Source organism: Balaenoptera borealis (genome assembly GCF_965194805.1).
Source record: "Balaenoptera borealis genome assembly, chromosome: 15".
Lineage (NCBI taxonomy): Eukaryota > Metazoa > Chordata > Mammalia > Artiodactyla > Balaenopteridae > Balaenoptera > Balaenoptera borealis.
The window spans coordinates 7,130,624-7,152,476 of record NC_138871.1 but is presented as its reverse complement, the minus strand read 5'-3'; the positions used below and the strand labels follow the sequence as shown (position 1 = coordinate 7,152,476).

The window sequence follows — 21,853 nt, the reverse complement described above, 5'->3', positions numbered from 1 at the left end:
ACTGACAAAGAAAAAAAGAAGATCTGTATCAAGAATGAAACAGGGGCTATCACTATAGATCCAGACATCAAAAGGGCAATGAAGGAACACAACTCTACACAACATAAATATGACAACGTAAATGACATGATGGATTAATTACTTGAAGAGCACGTACTACCATAACCTACCCAATGTGATATAATCTGAATAGTCCTTTAACAATTAAGGAAATAGAATTTGTAAGTTTCTAAAAGTCTCCAGGCCCACATGGCCTCCCTGGAAAATTCTGACAAACATTTAAACAAGAATTAACGTTAATGTTATACAATCTCTTCAAGAAAGAGAAGAGCAAGGAACACTTCGCAATTCACATAATAATAATAATAATAATGTGAATAATAATTCACATTATTTGTCCTAATATCAAAACCAGACAAAGACAATAAAAAAAAGAAACCTTAGGAACAATATTCCTCAGGAATATAAAAAGACAAGCATGTGAGGAAAATGTAGAGCAATGGGAATTCCCTTATATTGCTGGTGGGAGTGTCAGAAGGTACAACCATTTTGGGGAAATGGTTTGGGATAGTCTACTCAAATTGAACATCCTATAGCACTTCTACTCTTGGGGCCAGACCAATAGGAATGTTCCCATACACTCCCCAAAGACCTGTACAAGAATGTTAGTAACAGCACTATTCCAATAGCCCTAAACACCCTCGTGTCCGTCAGCAGTAGGACAGGTAAGCAAATTACAGTATATGCACATAATGGAATAGGATCCAGCAATGGAAATGAATAAACTTCACTTACATGCAATATCATGCATGAGCCTCACAAACAAAATGCTGAGCGACAGAAGCCAGACACAGCAGCGTGCACTCATGACCCTATTGATGTAACTGTGCTTCAAAGACAAGCACAATTACCCTACGGTGTTAGAAATCAGGAGAGTGGTTATTCTTTTGGAGGAGGCTGCCCCGAAGGGGATGTGGGAGACCCAAGAGGCTGGTCATGTCTGTGTCTTGATCTGGGTGCTGGCTACGTGGGTGAGTGTGGCTTATGAATATTCATCCAGTTGTATTCTTAGGTAACGTGTAACTTTTCTCTATGCCTGGTGTATTCCATTGTAAGTTGACTAATAAAGAAGAAAAAAGCCCACTAGATCTGGTGACATGAAGATTGTGGGTGAGCACAAGTTGTGAGGAAGTGGCAGGCTGCAGGGATCTAACGTTAATTCCAATTTTACAAATGGCGACACCAGAGCACAGAGCAGTTCAGTGACTGGGTCAAGGTTGCAGAGCTACTGGGTAGCAGAGCAGGGATTTGAACCCAGGGAGCAGGGCTGCTGAGCTGGTGCTCACTCACTAAACTAGCCTGTCTCTTATTTTGAGAGCACAAAGGCAATGATAAAGGAACATCAAGACAGGAATATGCAAGTGCATGAGTGTATGAGGCTACTTTAGGAAGAGCAAACAGGTGTAGCAACTCGATGCTCTTGTGGATGTTCCTTTATCACAGTGGCTACACAGGCTGGTGACCAACAGTCACAAAGACAACCAGGTGTCATGTTAGAAAAGGACAAGGATTTTAGTACACTACATTTATTGAGGCAGGGAAATATACAGTACATTTTTGAAAGATTTTGGGTTAAGGGACAGACTCTGATTAGATCTGAAAAAATAATTTTTGATAGATGCTTAATTATCTCTCAATGCCAGAGAAATGCAGAGCGTGTATATGTGCTGTGTATATGCACAGGCTCCGCTCTTTTGGGGTGCAATCATATTTTGGTCTTGAAGAGAAAAAAAATTCTATGTCATTAGTGTTTTTTAAAAGCATGGGATTTACAATTTTGTGATTAGGTCAGGGTATATATAGGATATATAAAGGATAACTTAATATAATCAGTGTTAGAGCAATCACTAAACTGCCACATACAAAACCACTCTCTGGAGTCTTAATTACAAGGGAGGATTAGGGTATGAAAGTCACTCATTCTGTCAGCTGCTTTCATTGTAAAAGACAGGAAGGTGTACATACGTGCGGACCGAAAGCAAGAAGGATGTGACTGGTAGATTCACAGTACAATATTTTCCACAGCTACAGACTGAAAAGGAGTAGTTAATGAAGCAAAATGAGTAAACTAAAGGTTCTCACTGCCTTAGAGAATGTGTCTAGTTCATCCTTGATAACTAATTTTTTTAAATTGTGTTTTCAGTGGAAACATTTCCTGGAGATAATTCAGGAAATTCTTTCCAAATTAAGAAAGTCTTGCTGAATGAAACAGTCTGTAAATCCCTTTTCCAGTATCAAGTATACACACTCTACATGTTTGCTGTGACTTAATCCACAGCAAACATAGGTCCAATCCTATCTGGACCTCCACTGGGGAAAAAAAACACAAGAGATGAAATCATTTGCTTGTAGACACAAAGACGAGGAACCAACATGAGGGGTGAAATTGTTCCCCAGATCTGCCAAGACTGCTGGGTTGTGGATGTCTGACGGGCCTGCTTCATGCACCTAGAAACAGATCAATCAATCTCTAAAAAAGCCCGAGTGGCCCTCCTTGCTCAAACTTTCTTCACTTGGGCTTTTCTCAGCTGGCCAATCTAGTTTCAAACTGCATTGAGTTCTATCTCATACCCAGTCCCTTCTTTGATGCCTCACCTTCTCTTATAAGGTGAGCAAGATTTTCTGTGATCTCACAGTCATATCTGGCTCAGATGCTCTTCCCGGAAATTTCCTTTGATCTCACCTCTGCATGCTCTCTTGGTACATTATGTGCATTTGCATGTCTAGACAGCTGCAACACCTGCATGACATTCCATGATACCTCTGTATAAAATTCACTATTCCAAGATCAACTGAACAGTATACATGTCGTGTATCACGTGTAAAAATGACACAGAAAACCTCTCTGAATTGTCTTTATACCTATCGCGTTTATCCCACCTTGACACGATACAAAACAGGTGATGAGACAAAGGAAACAGAAGTGGAGGAAAATCTGTCTTTTCATGTTTTCAAACTTGCTTTAAAATACAAACATTTCCTGAAATGCAGAAGTGAGAGTGATGAATGTTAATTGGGTATTTTTTCACCTTAACTGACTGATCACAGAAGAGTATTTATAAACCCCTGACTGATGTCTTGAGCTGATAAATCAACACCAGGGGAGAACATTTCAAGCACATTTATCACTTAAGACAAACAGGCTATTCCGAGCGCGATTATTTTTTATTCATCATTTTAGCTCACCTCTACCTTTGCTTCCGCTCAATGTTAATAATATCTGTATAAGACTTCTCAATATTTAATGCTAAAGCATGCTTGTTGCATGCTGATGAGGTGAAGCTCACACATGTGATCTCCAGAAAGCCAGTAACCTTTCCAAAAAGAAAGCTCTATCTCACACTGAAGCCTGATCCCAGGCGGCGTCCTTATAAATAGCTGCTGTTGGCTACGATGCCATGAAGATCACAGAATTACAGTTTTAAGGGAAATTAAAGCCAAGATATTTGAACAGACTGGCCCAATGGCACAGAATCTCGTAATCAGCAGAGGATACCCAGCGTCCTAGAGCATCACAATTGAGCATTTGTATGACTCAGTTAATACCCAGGACAGTCTACCAGACTGGCATCATCATATCACATTCAGAGAACCGCAACATCAAGGAAAATCTTACCTGTTCATTCTCCTCTTCATCGCTACTTAGCTTAAGGTCATCTTCTAGCATTCTGAAAGAGGGAACAAAGAGGTACAGATACTTAGCAAATTCAAGAGAATTTAGCACCAAAATACCTGTATTAGAGCAATGTTTCAGTAATGAGCGTATTAGATTTCCTAATTTAAAAAAAAATGTTTCCTTTTGAGCCCTTTTCCTCTGATGCACTTAGGAAATTACAAACTGCCACATCATAAAAATAAACCCTCACAACAGCCAAAGGACGTTTGATGAGCTACTTCAAGAATATGAGGTTTTAAACGAACAGAGTCAAATAGGTGCTTTTGCTTGTGAAGTTGTAATTTCACAATTATTTGTCCAGTGTTTTCCATGTGGCGGGGGCTGAGCTACATCTCCATCACCGTTCGTGGGAAGCAGAAGGAGAGAGCGGGCAGAACCCTGCCGAGAGCTAGAAAACCACAAACTCAAGTTCTCAGAGCAGCTGCTGGGTCTTCCCCCATCAAAGATCTGGAAAAGACAGCTGCCTGAACATCCTACCGGATGAGGAAAACCAAATAGAAGGAAACTTTCTGCAAAGACTCTGGGGAGGAACTCCCCATCGCCCCCTGGGTCCCTCAGCTGCGTCATGACAGCCGCAGCGGGGTAGCTTACTTTTGGGTCCGTAAGAGTTAAAAGTTAAAAAAAAAAAAAAAAAAAAGAATTTGAAAAAGAATGAATATATGGGTATGTATAACTGAATCACTTTGCTGTACACCTGAAACTAACACAACACTGTAAATCAACTATACTCCAATATGAAAAAAAATTAAATTAAAAAAAGAAAGAAAATTTCAAACAGTATTTCTGACGATGATGAAATTGTATTCTTATCAGCATTGCTGATTTATTTCTTTGTAGAATAATAGTTTTCAGATGAAGTCATTTCAAAAGAAGTCTCACTCAGAAGCATGTTCTACACACAGATGAATGCAGAGCTCTTCTGTCTGGAGTGAGGGGAAGAGTCCGTCTTTGGATGGACCCTGGGGCTCCAGGGATCAGTCTGGAGGCCACTGAGTCCCTGTGTTTGAAGGCCTCGTTGTCTTCTCTGAAATCACCTTCCAAGTCCAAAGACTGACCCCTAAAATGTGTTGTTTCCTACAAAAGCCAATTATAGGCCTACTGTAGATACATTCCTCTGAATATTTTTATAAGTAATTTCAGTGACTTTTGGGGTGAGCTTGGGGTAAAGATCTGCCAGGGCAGGGCGTGGGCCCACTTCTGCCTCTCACGGCTGTGTGTTTGGGGCAAATCAGTAAACGGCCCCGCCCCCAGCCCCATTTCCCTCTTTGTAAAATGAAGGGTTGTGCTGGACCCCTCCAAGGTCCAGTCCTCCTTTAGCGTCCGAGAGTCTGCAAAATAAATTTGCCCCCTATTTCCTAAAGTAAAGCAACTCCTGTATTTGTTCTAAAGAGCACAGTTGTGAAATTTTAAAGCAATTCTTGGTGTACCATTTAAGCCGTAACCATTAGGACACCAAATCCCCCCTGGCTACAGCTATTCTACCAGTAGCAAGTGGTATCCTTCTTTTATTATTCAAACCAGAAGCAAGCAAGCCAAACACTGGCGAAGACTGCACAGCTGCACCTCGATCGCCCTTTACGTCTGTGTGGCACATCACTCATTTCCCTTGACCTCACAAACTTGAACCTGGGCTTCGAAGAGAAGAGATACTGGTGATTTATTATATTAGAGTGCTGTTGGGGGAGAATCTAGGAGAGGACGGTGTTTCCTTTGTCCTGGGACACTACTGACCAGCATGGTGACGGCACAGAGTACAGTACCAGTTGGTTGGCTGGTCTGGGCAGCTACCCCAAGACAATTTTATTTTGTTTTTTTGTTTGGCTGCATTGGGTCTTCGTTGCAGTGCATGGGCTTTCTCTAGTTGTGGCGAGCGGGGGCTACTCTCCGTTGCAGTGCACGGGCTTCTCATTGCGGTGGCTCCTCTTGTTGTGGAGCACAGGCTCTAAGCGCACGGGCTTCAGTAGTTGTGGCACGTGAGCTCAGTAGTTGTGGCTCGTGGGCTTAGCTGCTCCGCGGCATGTGGGATCCTCCCGGACCAGGGCTTGAACCCGTGTCCTCTGCATTGGCAGGCGGATTCTTAACCACTGCGCCACCAGGGAAGTCCCCCCAAGATGATTTTCCTACCCAAAGGCACAAATACGTTTCTGATGAAAAGGACCAGAGAAGTCAGGACAGTTTCTTACCCCTACTCCTCACTCCCTCGTTTGGGGTCAGCTGCCAACTGCGATTCGGTTTAATCTGAAGGACTGCCCTGTACACAGTGGGTGTTCAAAGTGTTGGTGGTCCCGTCGGGGGATGGGAAGGGGGAGGGAAGGACACACAATCGTTGTTAATGACCCCCAGTTAGATGGAAGTCACGTCAAGGGTGACTGAGGAGTTACATCTGCGTATGGGCAACAGTGTGGACAGATTTGAAGGCCATGGCCAACCAGAGCAAGATGCCCCTAAATGCCCCAAAGCAAGGGACCTTAGCTTGGCTGCACACCCGTCTTGTGACTCGGTTACCACATGAAGCTGGCACAGTAAAAGCCGTGTGTGGGATTCCTTTTAAGGTAGGGAGTGGAACTTGTTTTGTTTATTCTAGGTGCACGCTAAATGCGTCAACACATGAACATGTGTCTGGTTGACTCTCAGGCTGCCTTTCACACCCCTGATCCTGGGAGAGTCACACCTCTGGGCCAAGGTTTTGTCACTTCTATAGTGAGACTCAGCTCCCTTGTCACGCTTTCCAGAAGAAAAGCAGTCAGAGAGCCACCTCGCTTTGGGAATAGAAATTATCACTGAATTTACCTCTCTTATGTTAAAAAAAAAAAAAAAAGATTAAGTGTGTTTCTGGTCTGAGATCCAAAAACAAAGGATCAAATGTAAAAATATTCTATATTCAAGAGAGGCTTCGAGAGAAGTTAGACTCCAATAAACTTCAGAATGTCTTGGAAAAATGGGAACGCCGAGAGTCTGACAGCTCATTCACATCGCACAGTAATCCTGCCAGCCTGCTGCTACCAGCACGAGGGACCGCATTCCTGGAACAGACGGTCACCACCGCCCGGCGCCCCAGACCCCGACAGACATGTGCTGAGACGACTCAGTCTCAAGGCCACCCAAGAACACGCCCGGCCCTTCTGCATCCTTCTGGTCACAGCGGAGTCCCTGTGACTCAACCTCCAAAGCACAGCGCTTGCCCCTTTTAATGCTGGGAAAACCAGAGTGGCTTCTTAGAGAGCCTGAGGAGGAGCTGAAGAAGATGTGAAGTCAGAGAAGAACACGGAAGAGCTGGGACCACTGAAGAGCCCGAGAGGGCTTCCCCGGTGGCGCAGTGGTTGAGGGTCTGCCTGCCAATGCGGGGGACGCGGGTTCGAGCCCTGGTCTGGGAAGATCCCACGTGCCGCGGAGCAGCTGGGCCCGTGAGCCACAACTACTGAGCCTGCGCGTCTGGAGCCTGTGCTCCGCAACAAGAGAGGCCCGCGCACCGCGATGAAGAGTGGCCCCTGCTCACCGCAACTAGAGAAAGCCCTCGCACAGAAACGAAGACCCAACACAGCCAAAAATAAATAAATAAATTAATAAATTAAAAAAAAAAAGAGCCTGAGAGCTGTCCTCATTTGGTGAAGGCTGTCTGCCTCCATCAAAGCACACAAATGGCACCATCGGCGCAGTCTGCCCCCAAATCTGATCCCACCTGCTTGACAACATGTTTATCATCTGTCTATTTTCAAAAGGAATCACACTGGCGTAAGTAAATTGAACAAGAATAATAATAACAAAAGTTTTAAACCAAGAGTGAAAGAAAATGCAAAGTAAGTGTTGGTTAGGACACAGGGCAGAGATGGAGGATACCACACCAGTCAGGATACCATCCCTGACTCTGTTTCCGAAAAGGGAAGGAAGGCCACGGCTCTGATGCTCCGACGCGCTGAGGATGGAGACTGGGATGGGTCATCAGCACATAAGTGCAGGGCCCGTGCTTCCGCATCACGCTGACTCGCAGGGCGCCCTGACGCACCTCTGCGTCCCTGCACCCCCCCCATCTGAGCACCACCAGGCCTTCCTCCCGACGGTGACGCCCACCCACCCAGAGCCACGCTCCTTCCATGTCCCTCGGCCCCCCCGCCCCCTCGTGTCCCCGCAGCACCCTCCTAGGTGTCCCAGCTCCTGCCCAACCTGACCTCATTCAACCCTACCTCGAGGTGAGCGCTGCCGGGGCAGCAGACCTCGGGGGTCTGAGCACAGACTCTGGAGTCAGACTGCCTAGGAGGAATCCTGGCTGTGCCACTCAGCTAGCCCTGCCTCAATGGGTTTTCCAGGGAAATCATTACACAGTCCTTGGAAAGTGCTTAGCATAGAACCTTGTGCGGAAGCAACATTCAACACATGTTCATTTTTCATTAGTATTCCTCTTTTACCTCGGAGGGCCATGCCTTGGAGCATTTAAGAAACTTGCATGCGTAATCAGTTTGGGACAGAAGATGTTTCTGTAACGATGCCTTAAAACTAAGCCATTTGCTCTAGTTTCAGGCCATCTTGAGAAGAAAAGATGACATTTTCTAGAGGCTGTGGAGGGGGATATATTTTACGATATAACTGCTGCCATGGTTGATTGATCTGATGTGAGTTCATGCGTGCAGAGGACAGAAAACATGGCCACCAGCCTGAGTGCACAGGGGACGTATCCTGGGAGCCTGTGGTCGGCCACACAGCCTAGAGTACCCACAGCCTGATGACAACAGGGACGCTGAAATAAAATAGATAATAAATTCAAACTCTGCGAATGAAGGCCAGAGAGCAGAGGTGCAGCCAGAGGTACAGAGAAACCTGGACTTCGTGCCCTGAGCACCTGAGGAGTTGTCACATTGTGTCCAGAGCACTTCCGGTCAGTGCCTGGTGGCAACTTCACAGTGGGGTCTGACCAGACAGCTGACTTCACAGTGGGACCCTGACAGGACCGAGGCAGGATTTTTTTTTTTTTAAACATGCAATTAGGTGATTCAGATTCTATCCATTTCTCACTGGTGAACTGTGTAGACAACAGTTTCTTAAAATTATTGTCCCAGGAAAATTACAACATGCCCCCTGAACACCTGGTACAAAGGGTCAAAAGGTCTGAGCCACTGGCTGAAGGCTCTTATGCTTTCACGCAGGGACAGAGGGTCCCATGCGAACTGTGTAGACGAAAGGGTGTGTGGAGGTTTGCCTCTGAGCTCAGATCGGGGAACCCAGTACAAACATTTCCGTCTGTGGTTTGCCAAGGGCCACCTCAGGTGAACCTCACTGTTTCTGGAAGTGAAGGATGAATTAAAACACTGCCTCACCACCAACAGTAGAACTGGCATTCAAACTCCCAATCACCTACACAGTCAATTTTCTACTGCGTTCTTTCAGTGGTGGGCACCTATCTTTGGAAAGCATACTGTCTCCCAGGGCTGGTTCTTCTCACACATTACATTCAAATCAGCATTGCCATTTTAGCCATTTTTAAGTGCCTTAAAATTTTCAATGTCTGGCCTAACAAACTCTCACAGAACCCAGTCACCTCATCTGAAGGTAAGGCCCTCAGAAAAGGGAGGAATTCAATACAACCCTTGCAACTTTAATATTTGATGATGGTAGCTTCCCTGTGTGTACTATTTTTTAATTGAGCAGTAGACAACTTTACGTTGTAGCTAGTGTTTTTATATACATATTTAAAAAAAAATAAATTTATTTATTTATTTTTGGCTGCGTTGCGTCTTCGTTGCTGTGCACAGGTTTTCTCTAGTTGCGGTGAGCAGGGGCTACTCTTCGCCGCGGTGCACGGGCTTCTCACTGCAGTGGTTTCTCTTGTCGTGGAGCACGGGCTCTCGGCACGCGGGCTTCAGTAGTTGTGGCTCGCGGGCTCAGTAGCTGTGGCACGTGGGCTCTAGAGCACAGGCTCAGTAGTTGTGGCGCACGGGCTTAGTTGCTCTGCAGCATGTGGGATCTTCGCGGACCAGGGCTCGAACCCATGTCCCCTGCATTGGCAGGCAAATTCTTAGCCACTGCACCACCAGGGAAGTCCCTGGTGCTTATATTTTTGAGTTCCACAATTTCTCAGGAAGCAGAAATAGTAGCCTACCCATAACAGATGGCCAACTGCTTCGAGGGCTCATCTGTATCTTACACAGGTATTGCAAACTGGCACATTAAATACCTTCAAACGTAATGGCAGTCATTATCACAGAGCAGCAGTTGTTAATTAATAGGGTTTCCTTGGAATTACTTGTCATTTGGGGCCCTTATCAGATCTGAATCCTTTAGTCCTTTAAAGTTCATTTCATTTTGCTATGTCTTAATGGCTTCTTGAAAATCTGACTTTTAAATGGGTTGTTTGGTTTGCAGATTTGTTTCTATAGCCGGTGCTTCTACGATCTCCACCTATTTGAGATTTAAAGCCAAAGGCAAATGTTTATGAATCCCCATTAAACATATTCATATATGCAGAATGAATAAAGAAGATGTGGCACATATATACAATGGAATATTACTCAGCCATAAAAAGAAATGAAATTGAGTTATTTGTAGTGAGGTGGATGGATCTAGAATCTGTCAATACAGAGTGAAGTAAGTCAGTAAGAGAAAAACAAATACTGTATGCTAACACATATATATGGAATCTAAAAAAGAAAAAAAAAAAGATTCTGAAGAACCTAGCGGTAGGACAGGAATAAAGACGCAGACATAGAGAATGGACTTAAGGACATGGAGAGGGGGAAGGGTAAGCTGGGACGAAGTGAGAGAGTGGCATCGACGTGTATACACTACCAAATGTAAAATAGATAGCTAGTGGGAAGCAGCTGCATAGCACAGGGAGATCAGCTTGGTGCTTTGTGACCACCTACAGGGGTAGGATAGGGAGGGTGGGAGGGAGACGCAACAGGGAGGGGATATTGGGATATAAGTATACGTATAGCTGATTCACTTTGTTATACAGCAGAAACTAACACAACAATGTAAAGCAATTATACTCCAATAAAGATGTTAAAAAAAAAGACATTTTCTATAGTGCATCTCATTTAAACCTCACAACAACCCAATGATTAAATGATAGTACTACTAAAAAAAAAACCGTATTCATATACGCAAATATCTATTCTAACAATTAGCCGCGCATGATAAACCTATTCGTTATGCAAGCCCACCCTTCTGCAGGAATCCCCCAAGCCATCCTCCCCACTGCTTGGAACACAGGAGGAGAAGTCATAAAACTCATTTCATTGTTTTTGAAGTCCACTGCTCTGTCAGGGTCAGTGCTACCATCTGCCTGGGCTTATTTTCAAAAACAGTTGACCACCTTCCTCTCCACATTCGTTCAGAAGAATTTAGCTCGCGCCATTCCCCAGTTAACCGGGAACCAGCACGGCTAGGACAGGCTCAGCCTGGGGTTGGTGATGTAGTGCGTCCAAGGCACAAATGAAGGAACTTAGTCTGGAAGCCAATGCAGAAATCAGGAACGAGACAAAGGGTGGTCTAGGTGACCTCAGGGTTTCCAGCTCTGATGCTTTCCTACCCGGATTTCCTATCTACATCTTTTGAGGCAATGTGGAGCATAGGGAGATACTTTCTGTTCACACACATCTTCTTCCTGGACCCCCTCTTCCTAGGATTGGTTCTAGCTGTCAATGAAACCACAAGTGATCTTCTGATTCTGCCATGTTCACCCTGGGGCGAAGGTGTCCTGTAGCTCTTCTGTTTAAGGACAATAGGTTCCAACGGTCCTTTTCTTCCACTTATACGATGAGCCCACCTGCGACCTTGACACAGGCCTGTTTTCCCTGGGGGACAGCATCTCATTTCCTGCTACTCAAGACCCTCGCAAAAGCCAACCTCATTCAGGGAACCTGTCAAACCTTGGTGAGATACGGGATGAACATGTGTCTTCAAAATCTCAATCAAGCAACTGCCTTTCCAAAGAGTCCCATATCTAGTATATTAATATAGAATAAATGGATATCAAAGGAAAGTGAAAATCAACACTAATAAAAGGACACGGGGGCTTCCCTGGTGGTGCAGTGGTTAAGAATCTGCCTGCCAGTGTAAGGGACATGGGTTCGAGCCCTGGTCTGGGAAGATCCCACATGCCACGGAGCAACTAAGCCCGTGTGCCACAACTACTGAACTCTGCGCTCTAGAGCCCGTGAGCCACAACTACTGAGCCAACGTGCCACAACTACTGAAGCCCACGCATCTAGAGCCTGTGCTCTGCAACAAGAGAAGCCACTGCAATGAGAAGCCCGTGCACTGCAACGAAGAGTAGCCTCTGCTCACTGCAACTAGAGAAAGCCTGCGCACAGCAATGAAGACCCAACACAGCCAAAAATAAATAAATAAAATAAATTTATTTAAAAAAAAAAAAAAAGGACACAGTCCGTGGTACTAGAGTGTGGAGTGGTGGAATGAGGCTGGCCAGCATTGAGTCTGAGTTCAGTCCATAACCAGCTCTGTAAACTTGGGCAAACTGTTCACTCACTCTGGATATTATTTCCACATCTCTAAAATGAAGCTGGGATAAAATGACCTCTACAGCCTCTTGTGGCTCTGAATTCTGACTCTCTGCCTTTACCAATGGGTGGAAAGTCCAGTTAGATTGTTGGAGATTTAGAGGGTTCCCTGGATCTGAGCTGATACGACTCATAAAAGTAAAACTGACAGGTTGGAATCTGAGTCAAGATCCACACTGGGGTCAGGAGCCTGGGGTGAAGTCCGGTTACTTCTTTGAGCACTTACTTCCTCGTATGTCAGGTAAGACATTTCCCATCGCTGTTCTAAAAATTCAACAGAAAATGGACATGGCAGTGCTTTTAGATGGTAAAGTGCTACATAGAGTGTTTGACTACATCTGGAAACATTTCGCATGTGATATGGTCTGTAGGACAGAGCCTCCCCCTCAGGCAACAGCCTGTGAATCTGTAATAACAGAGCAGCTTCCCATGGACCAGGAACAAAGGCAATAATCAGACTGGACCCCGGTGCTCCTGCACCAGGTGGCCACGAGGACTGGACTGGGAGATGGTGCCAGTTCCCCAACTGGGCTTGAGACCAGGGAAGTGTTCTTTCCTCTGTTACAAACTAATCAATTGTCTCTAAGGTATTTTCTAGACGCTTCCTTATTACAGTGAAATGTGACCCCAAACCCACATCCAACAGCTTTTGGGTAGTTAAAAAAACTAGATTCATCTTTTTCTTTTCTCCTAACAGCATCTGCAAATAAAGTCAGATGACACATATGCTAAATGATGAGCAGAGCAACAGAGCAATTTGCTGAGCCCCCAACGAGCCTTCGTCGAGTCCTCTAGGCTCTGGTCCACACACACCAGAAGTATACATCCTCTCAAACGCTCTGTGTCTGCAGGATCCTTCATTCTGTCTAAGGAACAATGTGTCCCCGAGCTCCACCACGAAGGCACATTTAGAAAAGCATGAAGTCACAAAACATTCTTCCAAGTAACTGAAAACGAGACGCTAGCGGCCAAGTGTACCGAGGAGTTCCTCATCAGATCAGTCCTCTGGGGCAGGTGGACTGCCCCAGGACTCGGAGGTGCGGTGGGAGAACATTTACAGAGAAAAGCGGCCTTAGCAGGCCACCTGCCCTGACCTCCAGCCCCCGGGGAAGCAGGAAGCTCCCTCCACAGGCACTCTGGGAGTCAAAGCTGGGCCAGTGGTTCTCAGACTAGAGCAGAAGTATCATCGCCTGAGGGCTTGTTAAGACACCGGTGGCCGGGCCCACCTCCAGGGGTGGGAAGGGGCCCCCAAATTTGCATTTATAGTAGGTCCCCAGCTGATGCAGAGGCTGCCGGCCAGAGGCCACATTTTGAGAAGCACTGGGCTAGGCCATCACCTCCTGCCCGCAGAGGTTTATGACATCTCTAGTCAGCTACTGAAAGCTGAGAGCCTGTGGTATGGTCCCTTGAGCCACCTCTGACGGCATATTGGGGCCTGTGGTCTGGGTGGATGGGTGGGGGGCCTGGGGCCCTGAGGATGTGTACTCCTCCCCAGATCTCTCCCAGTTTGCCCTGGCCCACAGGGTTGGACCCCAGAGAGGACCAGGGACCCCCTCCTCTCACCCCCAAATCTGCTAAGGAAAAGAGCTCGTTCATTCAACCAACTGAGCCTGACTCACTGAATACAAGCTCCAAAGGCTCTGTGCCTGCCCTCAGAGCGTCGGGTTAGCAGGGGACAGAGACAAGTAACCCAGTGATTGTTATGCAGTGGGATGGGCCCTCGAGCAGAGGAGGAGGAAGGACCCGTGCTGGCTTCAGACTCCTAAAGAAGTCAGATGGAGTCGGGGAAGGTGACCCCCGAGCCTGGCATGCCTGGGGATGGAGGTAGGTTATATCCTGCACTCCCATGATGTTCTTTTCTTTTGGAAAAGTGATACACACACAGGGTTCCAATGCCACCCCACGACCAAAGAAAAAATCCAGGGAAATGTCTACCTCCCGTCCTGTCTCTACCTGCTCACTTCCCACTCTTTCCCACAAAGTCACCACTGTCTGTAGTTTCTTACAGATGATGTCCGAGTTTCTTTATGCATTAACCAGCAAATGGGAACACAGCACTTTGGACCCCTTACAGTCCGTACATGGCATTGGTGGATGGATGTAAGGTTAACGGGACCCTTGTTATCTGGCTGCAGCAGGCAGCTCTAAGACACTCCCAACAATCCCAGCCTCCTGGTACTGTGTCCTCCCCACCCTGAGTGTGGCTGGACCTAGTGACCTCCTTCCAGTGAACAGAGTAGGGCAAAGTGATGGGGTGTCACTCGTGAGAGTGGGTGACGTCCACCTGCTGGCATGCATACTCTTTGGCTGGTTTGCTTGGATGATGAAAGCTGCCACGTTGGGAGCTGCTGTACGGAGAAATCCCCATGGCCGGGAGCTCAGGGGACCTCTGGCCAATGGCCAAGGAGGGAATGAGGCTCTCAGACCAATCACTGGAAGGAACTGAGTCTGGCCAACAATCACGCAATGTGAGCTTGGAAATGGATCTTTCCCTAGTCAGGCTTTGAAGTGACTGCAGCCCCGGCTGACACCTTGATGGCAGCCTCTCCAGAGGCCCTTAGCCGGGGGACCCAGCTAAGCCATGCTCAGATTCCTGACCTATAGAAACCAGGAGATAACAAATGCCACTAAGTTTGGGGATAATTTGTTGGCATCGATAAGTAACTGGTATGCCACTGGATGGTAGTAAATATTTAGTGTGTCCCTTTTCAAGGTCACTCCCAATTGCTTGAGCTAAAGCATGAACAGCCATCATTCAAACTGTCTCACAGAGGTATAACGCAAGCCTAACAGGTTATTAAAATGTTCTAATAGCCACATTAAAAAAAAGTAAAAGCAGGTAAAATTACAATATATTCAATACATTTAAGCCAACATAGCATTTCAAGGTGACAACATACACATTTCAAGGGCTCAGTAGCCACGTGCGGCCAGTGGCTGCTGCACTGGACAACACGGGCTCAGAGCTTCTGCAGAAGGTGAGGGGTGTTCCCAACTCCAGAAGGTGTCATGTCCCCGCCTCCCCGCAGCTCTCCTTTGCCTCTTGCAGGGGTCAGTCTTCTCTACAATTCCTGCCTCACAGGGTGCACTGGACAAGCCTGTGAAGGTAAAGGCCCTGGTAACTTAAGAGTGTGGAGGAGCTGAGCGGGAAAAAGGGAAGGCTGGTCAGAACTGATTGCAACTGCACACCCCCAATGACGATTCCTGGTGGAGACAGGGATTCCAGAGGCCTGTTTCTGAGCCAGTTGAACGTGTCAATGACCCATCTTGCTCCCAATTCTGATGATGCTATCTGCTCATGGCGTGGCACGCCATGATGTCTTACAAAACAGCTGTAAGGCAGAAACCAGCGCACAGCTGCAGGTGGCCCACAGAGGGGTAGGCTCAGGGCCATGCGTTTAGGAGCCATGGCCTCGGAAAACAGAACAGGGGCAGCCTTGCAAATACACCTTGTAAAACGCTGACCACTTGGCAAGGGAAGTCTGTCCACTTTTTGCTCTCATTTATCGCGTCCCCACTTCTGTTGGATGTAGTAAAGACACATCTCACTAAAGTTATTTGAAATATCCCAGGGTTTTTTTTTTTGGTTTTGTTTTTTGCTTATTTTTTTTTTAGTTGTCTATTTTAAAAAGTGTGCTCGTTGTTCTTTTTACTTGGAATTACAATTCCAAGGGGACTAGATAGGGGATCTGAGCAGCCTGGAGGGAACTCTTTGTCTGGGAGAAATGGAATGCTGGGCCCAGTTTCCCTGAACATCTCAGGACTCTTTCCACCCAGAAAGCTGTAAGCACCACACACAGTTGGTGTGACTGTGAAAATATGAAGATGCTCCATCTTTTTCATTCAGGGCACTGCAGGCCACGGTTGTAAAGTAGCTTTCTCCGAACTGACTTGAAAATTGCTTCCTCCTAAAAGAATTATAGGGAAAGAGGGCTGGACGGACTTGATCATTTCTATCAAAAAACAAGCTGGACTCTAGAAAGAGTACTTTAATAGGGAAGGCTCGCTCCTCAAAGATGGTTTTAAAATTCCTCTCTTTGTTCGTTACAAGGACTTCTAGAAAATTAGCTTCTGAACTAATGTTCTTGGTATTAGAGGATTCCGTTTCTAAGGCATAATGATTTCAAGTACAGAGTGTGAAAGAACATGGTCCTTTTTCGGCAGAACTGGAAGAGAGGTTGGGGGACCTTGACTGGGAACCTTTGCACAGACTTGACCATGGGCATTTCTTTACATGAACCTCTCTGAAGGGAACTGTGTACCTCCCCTGAGGGGAATGAGAAACGGGACCTGCAGAGATTAGGCTCCAGTCTGTGAGGTCAAATGTTAACGGCCAGTAAACTAGTAAAGCGGTTGCCAATTCTGTTGGCTAACTAATGCTTTGCTTATTTCATTCATAACTTTTGACAGGAAAAATGTATTGAATCTAGAAGGGTCATACATACGGCGGGCACAATACCAGTTTCTGCATGTCTGTGGCTATCGTTATTGACAAGTTGATTCCTGAGACAGCCCCTAATTAAGAGATTTAATTGAACAGATAAACTGTTAGGGTTAGGAAAGAGAACCAAGCATAATCTCCAAATAAGCAAATGCGCACATGTTGAGCTACGCCCATGTCACACGTTTCCTGAGTATGGCCCTAACGTGGTGGTTTCTAAACTTTACTGCACACTGGAATAACTTGGGAACTTTGAAAAATATTGATGCCCGGCTCCTACCCCACCCCCATATTCTGATGGAATAGATTTGGGGTGTGATCTGGGCATCCAGAGTTTTAAAAGCTCCCTAGGCGATTCTGATTGACAGCAAAGCGTAGGAACCACTATACAACAGAGTCAACTGGGTAGTCTGCAGAGCTGAATATCTTGAATAGCTCTGTTCCCTGGATCAAGGCCCGAACTCTGAGTTTTAGTTTGTCCGCTAATAAAATGGTATGACAGTTGAGACACAAATGAGACAATAAAAGTGAAAGCACACTGGAAACCGTAAAGCCTCCGAGGGGTTTCTCAATGATGAGGTCAGCATTACCCGTGGTGTTTAAACACTGATTCGTGGGCCTCCTTCCCAGAGACGCTAATTTAATTGGTCCTAGATTGGGCATAGGCATCGGTATTTTTGACAAGCATCCCAGACGAATCTACTATTCAGCCAGGGTTGAAAACCACTGTCTGATTCCAAGTGAACTTTTGCCTTCTCATTAAAACCATCTGCAATCCACAGAATAGAATTCTCCACATCTCATCTGCCTTTGTACAGAATCAGTGCGTTGTATTAAGATTGTGTAATAACTCAACAGCCTCCACCTTTCCCCTGCCTTCCATTTGAATATGAATGCTTCCAGGGGAGGGGTGTTATTTCCTGAGTACCTAGGGTAAGGCACAAACCCATCCTTACTAATGAGTTAAGGAGTTATCATTCCAGTGTTTCAGAATTCTTCAGTGATTGTTTTCAGAAATCATAGGCAGTGCTAGGGCATCTGAGATCATTTTCTGGCCTGTTCTTTAGCCTCTGGGAGGAAACACAAAAGATACCATAGGTTATCCTGCCTTCCAAGTTCTCTGGAGAAGTCCCCAAGGTTTCTTCAAGACAGTACAGCACAGTATGCAAGGTTATCTGTGGACATCTCAGCATCATTTCTCCCTTGGAGCACTGCCTTGTTTCACAGGGGCTAGAGGACTGGGAACTACATTCCCTACGTGCCTGCCTGCAGGGTTCTGAGTTAGATGTTGCCAATGAGAGGCACCCACATAGGGTTTGGAAGGCTGAAGGGCAACAGAAGCCATCGCTGTACTGGGGCAGTGGAAGCAGGTGTATAAGCTTCAGCAGGTGGCAGATGTGAGGTTCTGCCAGAGGCTTCCAGGAATCCTTCTGGGAATAAAACCTGTAGATGCTGAGGTGTCTGTTAGCAGTTCTCTGCAATTCTGGCATTTACTGATTTCCTGAACTAATCACTGATTTCCTGTTGGCCCCCTGACCTTAGATTCCCTAGCCCTCCTGAAGGACTTGGAAGGCATTCATGCCTTATGTTAAGTGCCCTCCTATTAAAACACCTAGAGTGGTTTCTCTTTTCCAGATTGAATTCTGACTGGTATGTATAGTAATTACGAGCCTGAGCTCTGCAGTCAGAAAGCCTGATTGATGGATTCATATCCTGGCTCTGCCACATACTAGCTGTGTGTCCTTGTGCAAAGAACTCAGAGTTGCTCTCTCCGTTTCCTCATCTTTAAAATAGACAAATAAGAGTGTTTACTCCCAAGGAATGTGGGAATTATATGGGGGAAAATGCATAAAACACTTTATACAGTGGCTGATACATAGGAATTACTCAATATTCAACATTAGTATTGGAATTTTACTACCCATTCCATCTCGTAACAATCACCAGGCCATAACTTAAGTCCATTTCGTTTTTTCTAACAGAGAACATAAACTTCTTAATTTACTGACCACCACCAGTGGACCAGGTACATTCTAGATGCTCGAGAGAGAAGGTTGAAAAGTCTTTGCCTTCACATGGCTCACTGTTTATTGAAAGGAAAGACAGATAAGTAAGCCTAGTGAAGTGATAAAAAGTGGGAGTACAGATCCCCATCTTCTTTCCTTGTCAGACAATCCTGGCCCCTTTTTTTCTTTCCTCATAGGTTTTATTCTCCAGTCTTTGAAACACCTGTATAGTCTTCAATATTAGTTCCCCAATGTCCTTCCCAGGGTACAGAGTCATGTGAAGGACAAAGTCCACTATCCAAGCTAACTCAGTACTAACTGGAGGGGGAGAAGTACCTGTTCTACTTTGGAAGTCAACAGTTCCTAAGTTTCTCTAATTAAAGCTTTCTCCACTTTAGTGCATTGAGTTGTTCCTGCCCCATTAAGTCTTTTTTTTTCTTTTCTTTCTTAAACATCTTTATTGAAGTATAATTGCTTCACAATGGTGTGTTAGTTTCTATTTTATAACAAAGTGAATCAGCCATACATATACATATATCCCCATATCCCCTCCCTTTTGCGTCTCCCTCCCACCCTCCCTATCCCACCCCTCTAGGTGGTCACAAAGCACCGAGCTGATCTCCCTGTGCTATGCGGTTGCTTCCCACTAGCTATCTATTTTACATTCGGTAGTGTATATATGTCCATGCCGCTCTCTCACTTCGTCCCAGCTTACCCTTCCCCCTCCCCGTGTCCTCAAGTCCATTCTCTACGCCTGCGTCTTTATTCCTGTCCTGCCCCTAGGTTCTTCATAACATTTTTTGTTTTTTTTTAGATTCCATATATGTGTTAGCATACGGTATTTGTTTTTCTCTTTCTGACTTACTTCACTCTGTATGACAGACTCTAGGTCCATCCACCTCACTACAAATAACTCAATTTCGTTTCTTTTTAAGGCTGAGTAATATTCCATTCCCATTAAGTCTTGAGGGAAAGAAGCCACTGCCTCTCTGTTCAGGGTATCCATAGGTCATTTGAGACTTATGGAATGTTAACCTCCTATGCTGTGTGAACCAAGATGACCATTCTGGCTCCTGTGATTATGGGCAGAACCAAGCCGGAACCGGATACTGCAGGGATCCAGCCAGCACTCCACCTCCATGCTGTCCACCTCTGGAACATATGCCCTCAGGACTTTCGGCTGTCTATGCCTAGACGCAGGCTTCTATATGAATCCACTCACCCTCTCTGCCACAAACATAATAAGCGGATCACTTAAATGTAAAGAGAAGGAAAAGCCATTTATGTTCCATGTTAAAGAAAAAGCATCCTATTAGCTATTCATTGAACTGGGAGATTGGTATTTGATCCTCAAACCGAGGCATTTCCGTGAATTCACCTTTAATGCTACCATTTTTGTAGTACTTTGCATGTTATCTCTGATGCTTCTAGAACTATTCACTATAAAACTAATCCAGGTGGTCTGAATACATAAGTCAGATAACCTCAATTAAAAAAGAAATCTCAGAGGGGATATATGTGTATGTATAGCTGATTTACTTTGCTGTACAGCAGAAACAAAACATTGTAAAGCAACCATACTCTAATAAAAATTTTTTAAAGATCTCATATATATATGTATATATGTATATATACACATACACACACACACACACACACATATATATATATATATACACACACACACACCACCAAGACTAATTCACCACTTTTTCTTTTTTACAGTGAATAGGTTTGAAAATTAGGTCAATATATGAAATGTTCTAATTTTCAGGTGGCCTAGTCAAAAAAAAACCAAAAGAGAATGAAATAATGCCACTTACAGCAACACAGATGGACCTAGAGATGATCATACTAAGTGAAGTAAGTCAGAAAGAGAAAGACAAATACCATATGATATCACTTATATGTAGAATCTAAAATATGACACAAATGAACTTATTTACAAAACAGAAACAGACTCACAGACAGAGAGAACAGACTTGTAGTTGCCAAGGGGACGGAGGTGAGGGAGGGATAAATTAGGAGTTTGGGATTAGCAGATACAAACTATTATATATGGAATGGATAAACAACAAGGTCCTACTGTATAGCACAGGGAACTATATTCAATTTCCTGTAATAAACCATAATGGGAAAGAATAAGAAAGAGAATATATATATGTATAACCGAATCACTTTGCTTTATACCACAAACCAACACCAGCATTGGTCAAGGCCACTCTGCCAGAAAGCTTTAGCATTTCCTCATGGTTTTAGATCAGGTGTATTTTGGGTTTAAGTAAAGAAGAGTAAACTTGCAGAGTCAAGTTGTTTGCTGCCTATCCAACTTTTTATGTATTCAGCTACAGCAGACCTCGTTTTACTGCACTTCACTTTACTGCGCTTTGCAGATAATCGTGATTTTTACAAATTGAATGTTTGTGGCAACCCTGCATTAAGCAAGTCTATCGGTGCCATTTTTCCAACAGCATTTTCTCACTTCATGTTTCTGTGTCACATTTTGGTAATTCTTGTAATATTTCAAACTTTTTCATTATTATTATATTTATTATGGTGACCTGTGATTAGTAATCTTTGATGTTTTACCGCTCTGATTCACTGAAGGCTCAGATGATGGTTAGCATTTTTTAGCAATAAAGTATTTTTAAATTAAGGTATGTACATTGTTTTTTAGACATAATGCTATTGCACACTTAATAGACTACAGCATAGTGCAAACATAATTTTTATATGTACTGTAAAACTAAAAAATTTGTGTGACTTGCTTTACTACGTATTTGCTTTAATGCTGTGGTCTGAAACCCAACCTAGAGTATCTCCAAGGTCCGCCTACGCTTGCTTTTCAGTTGGCAGAAGGGAATCTCAAGTGCAAAGAAAAATAATTCAATGAAAAATTTTAAGTGCGAGTGCATACTTTTGAGACAGAATTTGACTTCAAAAGAGTGCGTTTCTACTTGCTGCTTAAGAAAATAATCAGTACTAATCATGATAAATTTAGTTACTATACTGGAACTCATGGCTAAATCCTGCCTAATTGGGTCTATTCATTGATGGAGGACAGGAGAGGAGGCCTGAAAAGAGACGGGATCCATGACCAATGCAGACTTCTTGATTTTCCAATTTTAGGTGAGTCAAGACTCCTGGTACATAGTTT

The 21,853-nt window shown here is 44.7% G+C and overlaps 1 protein-coding gene across 4 annotated transcripts in view; it reads right to left on the bottom strand.

Annotated features, from left to right (window-relative positions):
* AFF3 (ALF transcription elongation factor 3) overlaps positions 1-21,853 on the bottom strand; it is a 561,375-nt gene that overhangs the window by 120,192 nt on the left and 419,330 nt on the right. For all 4 annotated transcript variants that reach the window (XM_082356113.1, XM_082356114.1, XM_082356115.1 and 1 more), the window contains one exon: positions 3,677-3,728. In XM_082356113.1, the coding sequence (XP_082212239.1) occupies positions 3,677-3,728 (52 nt within the window). The remainder of the gene's footprint in view (positions 1-3,676; positions 3,729-21,853) is intronic.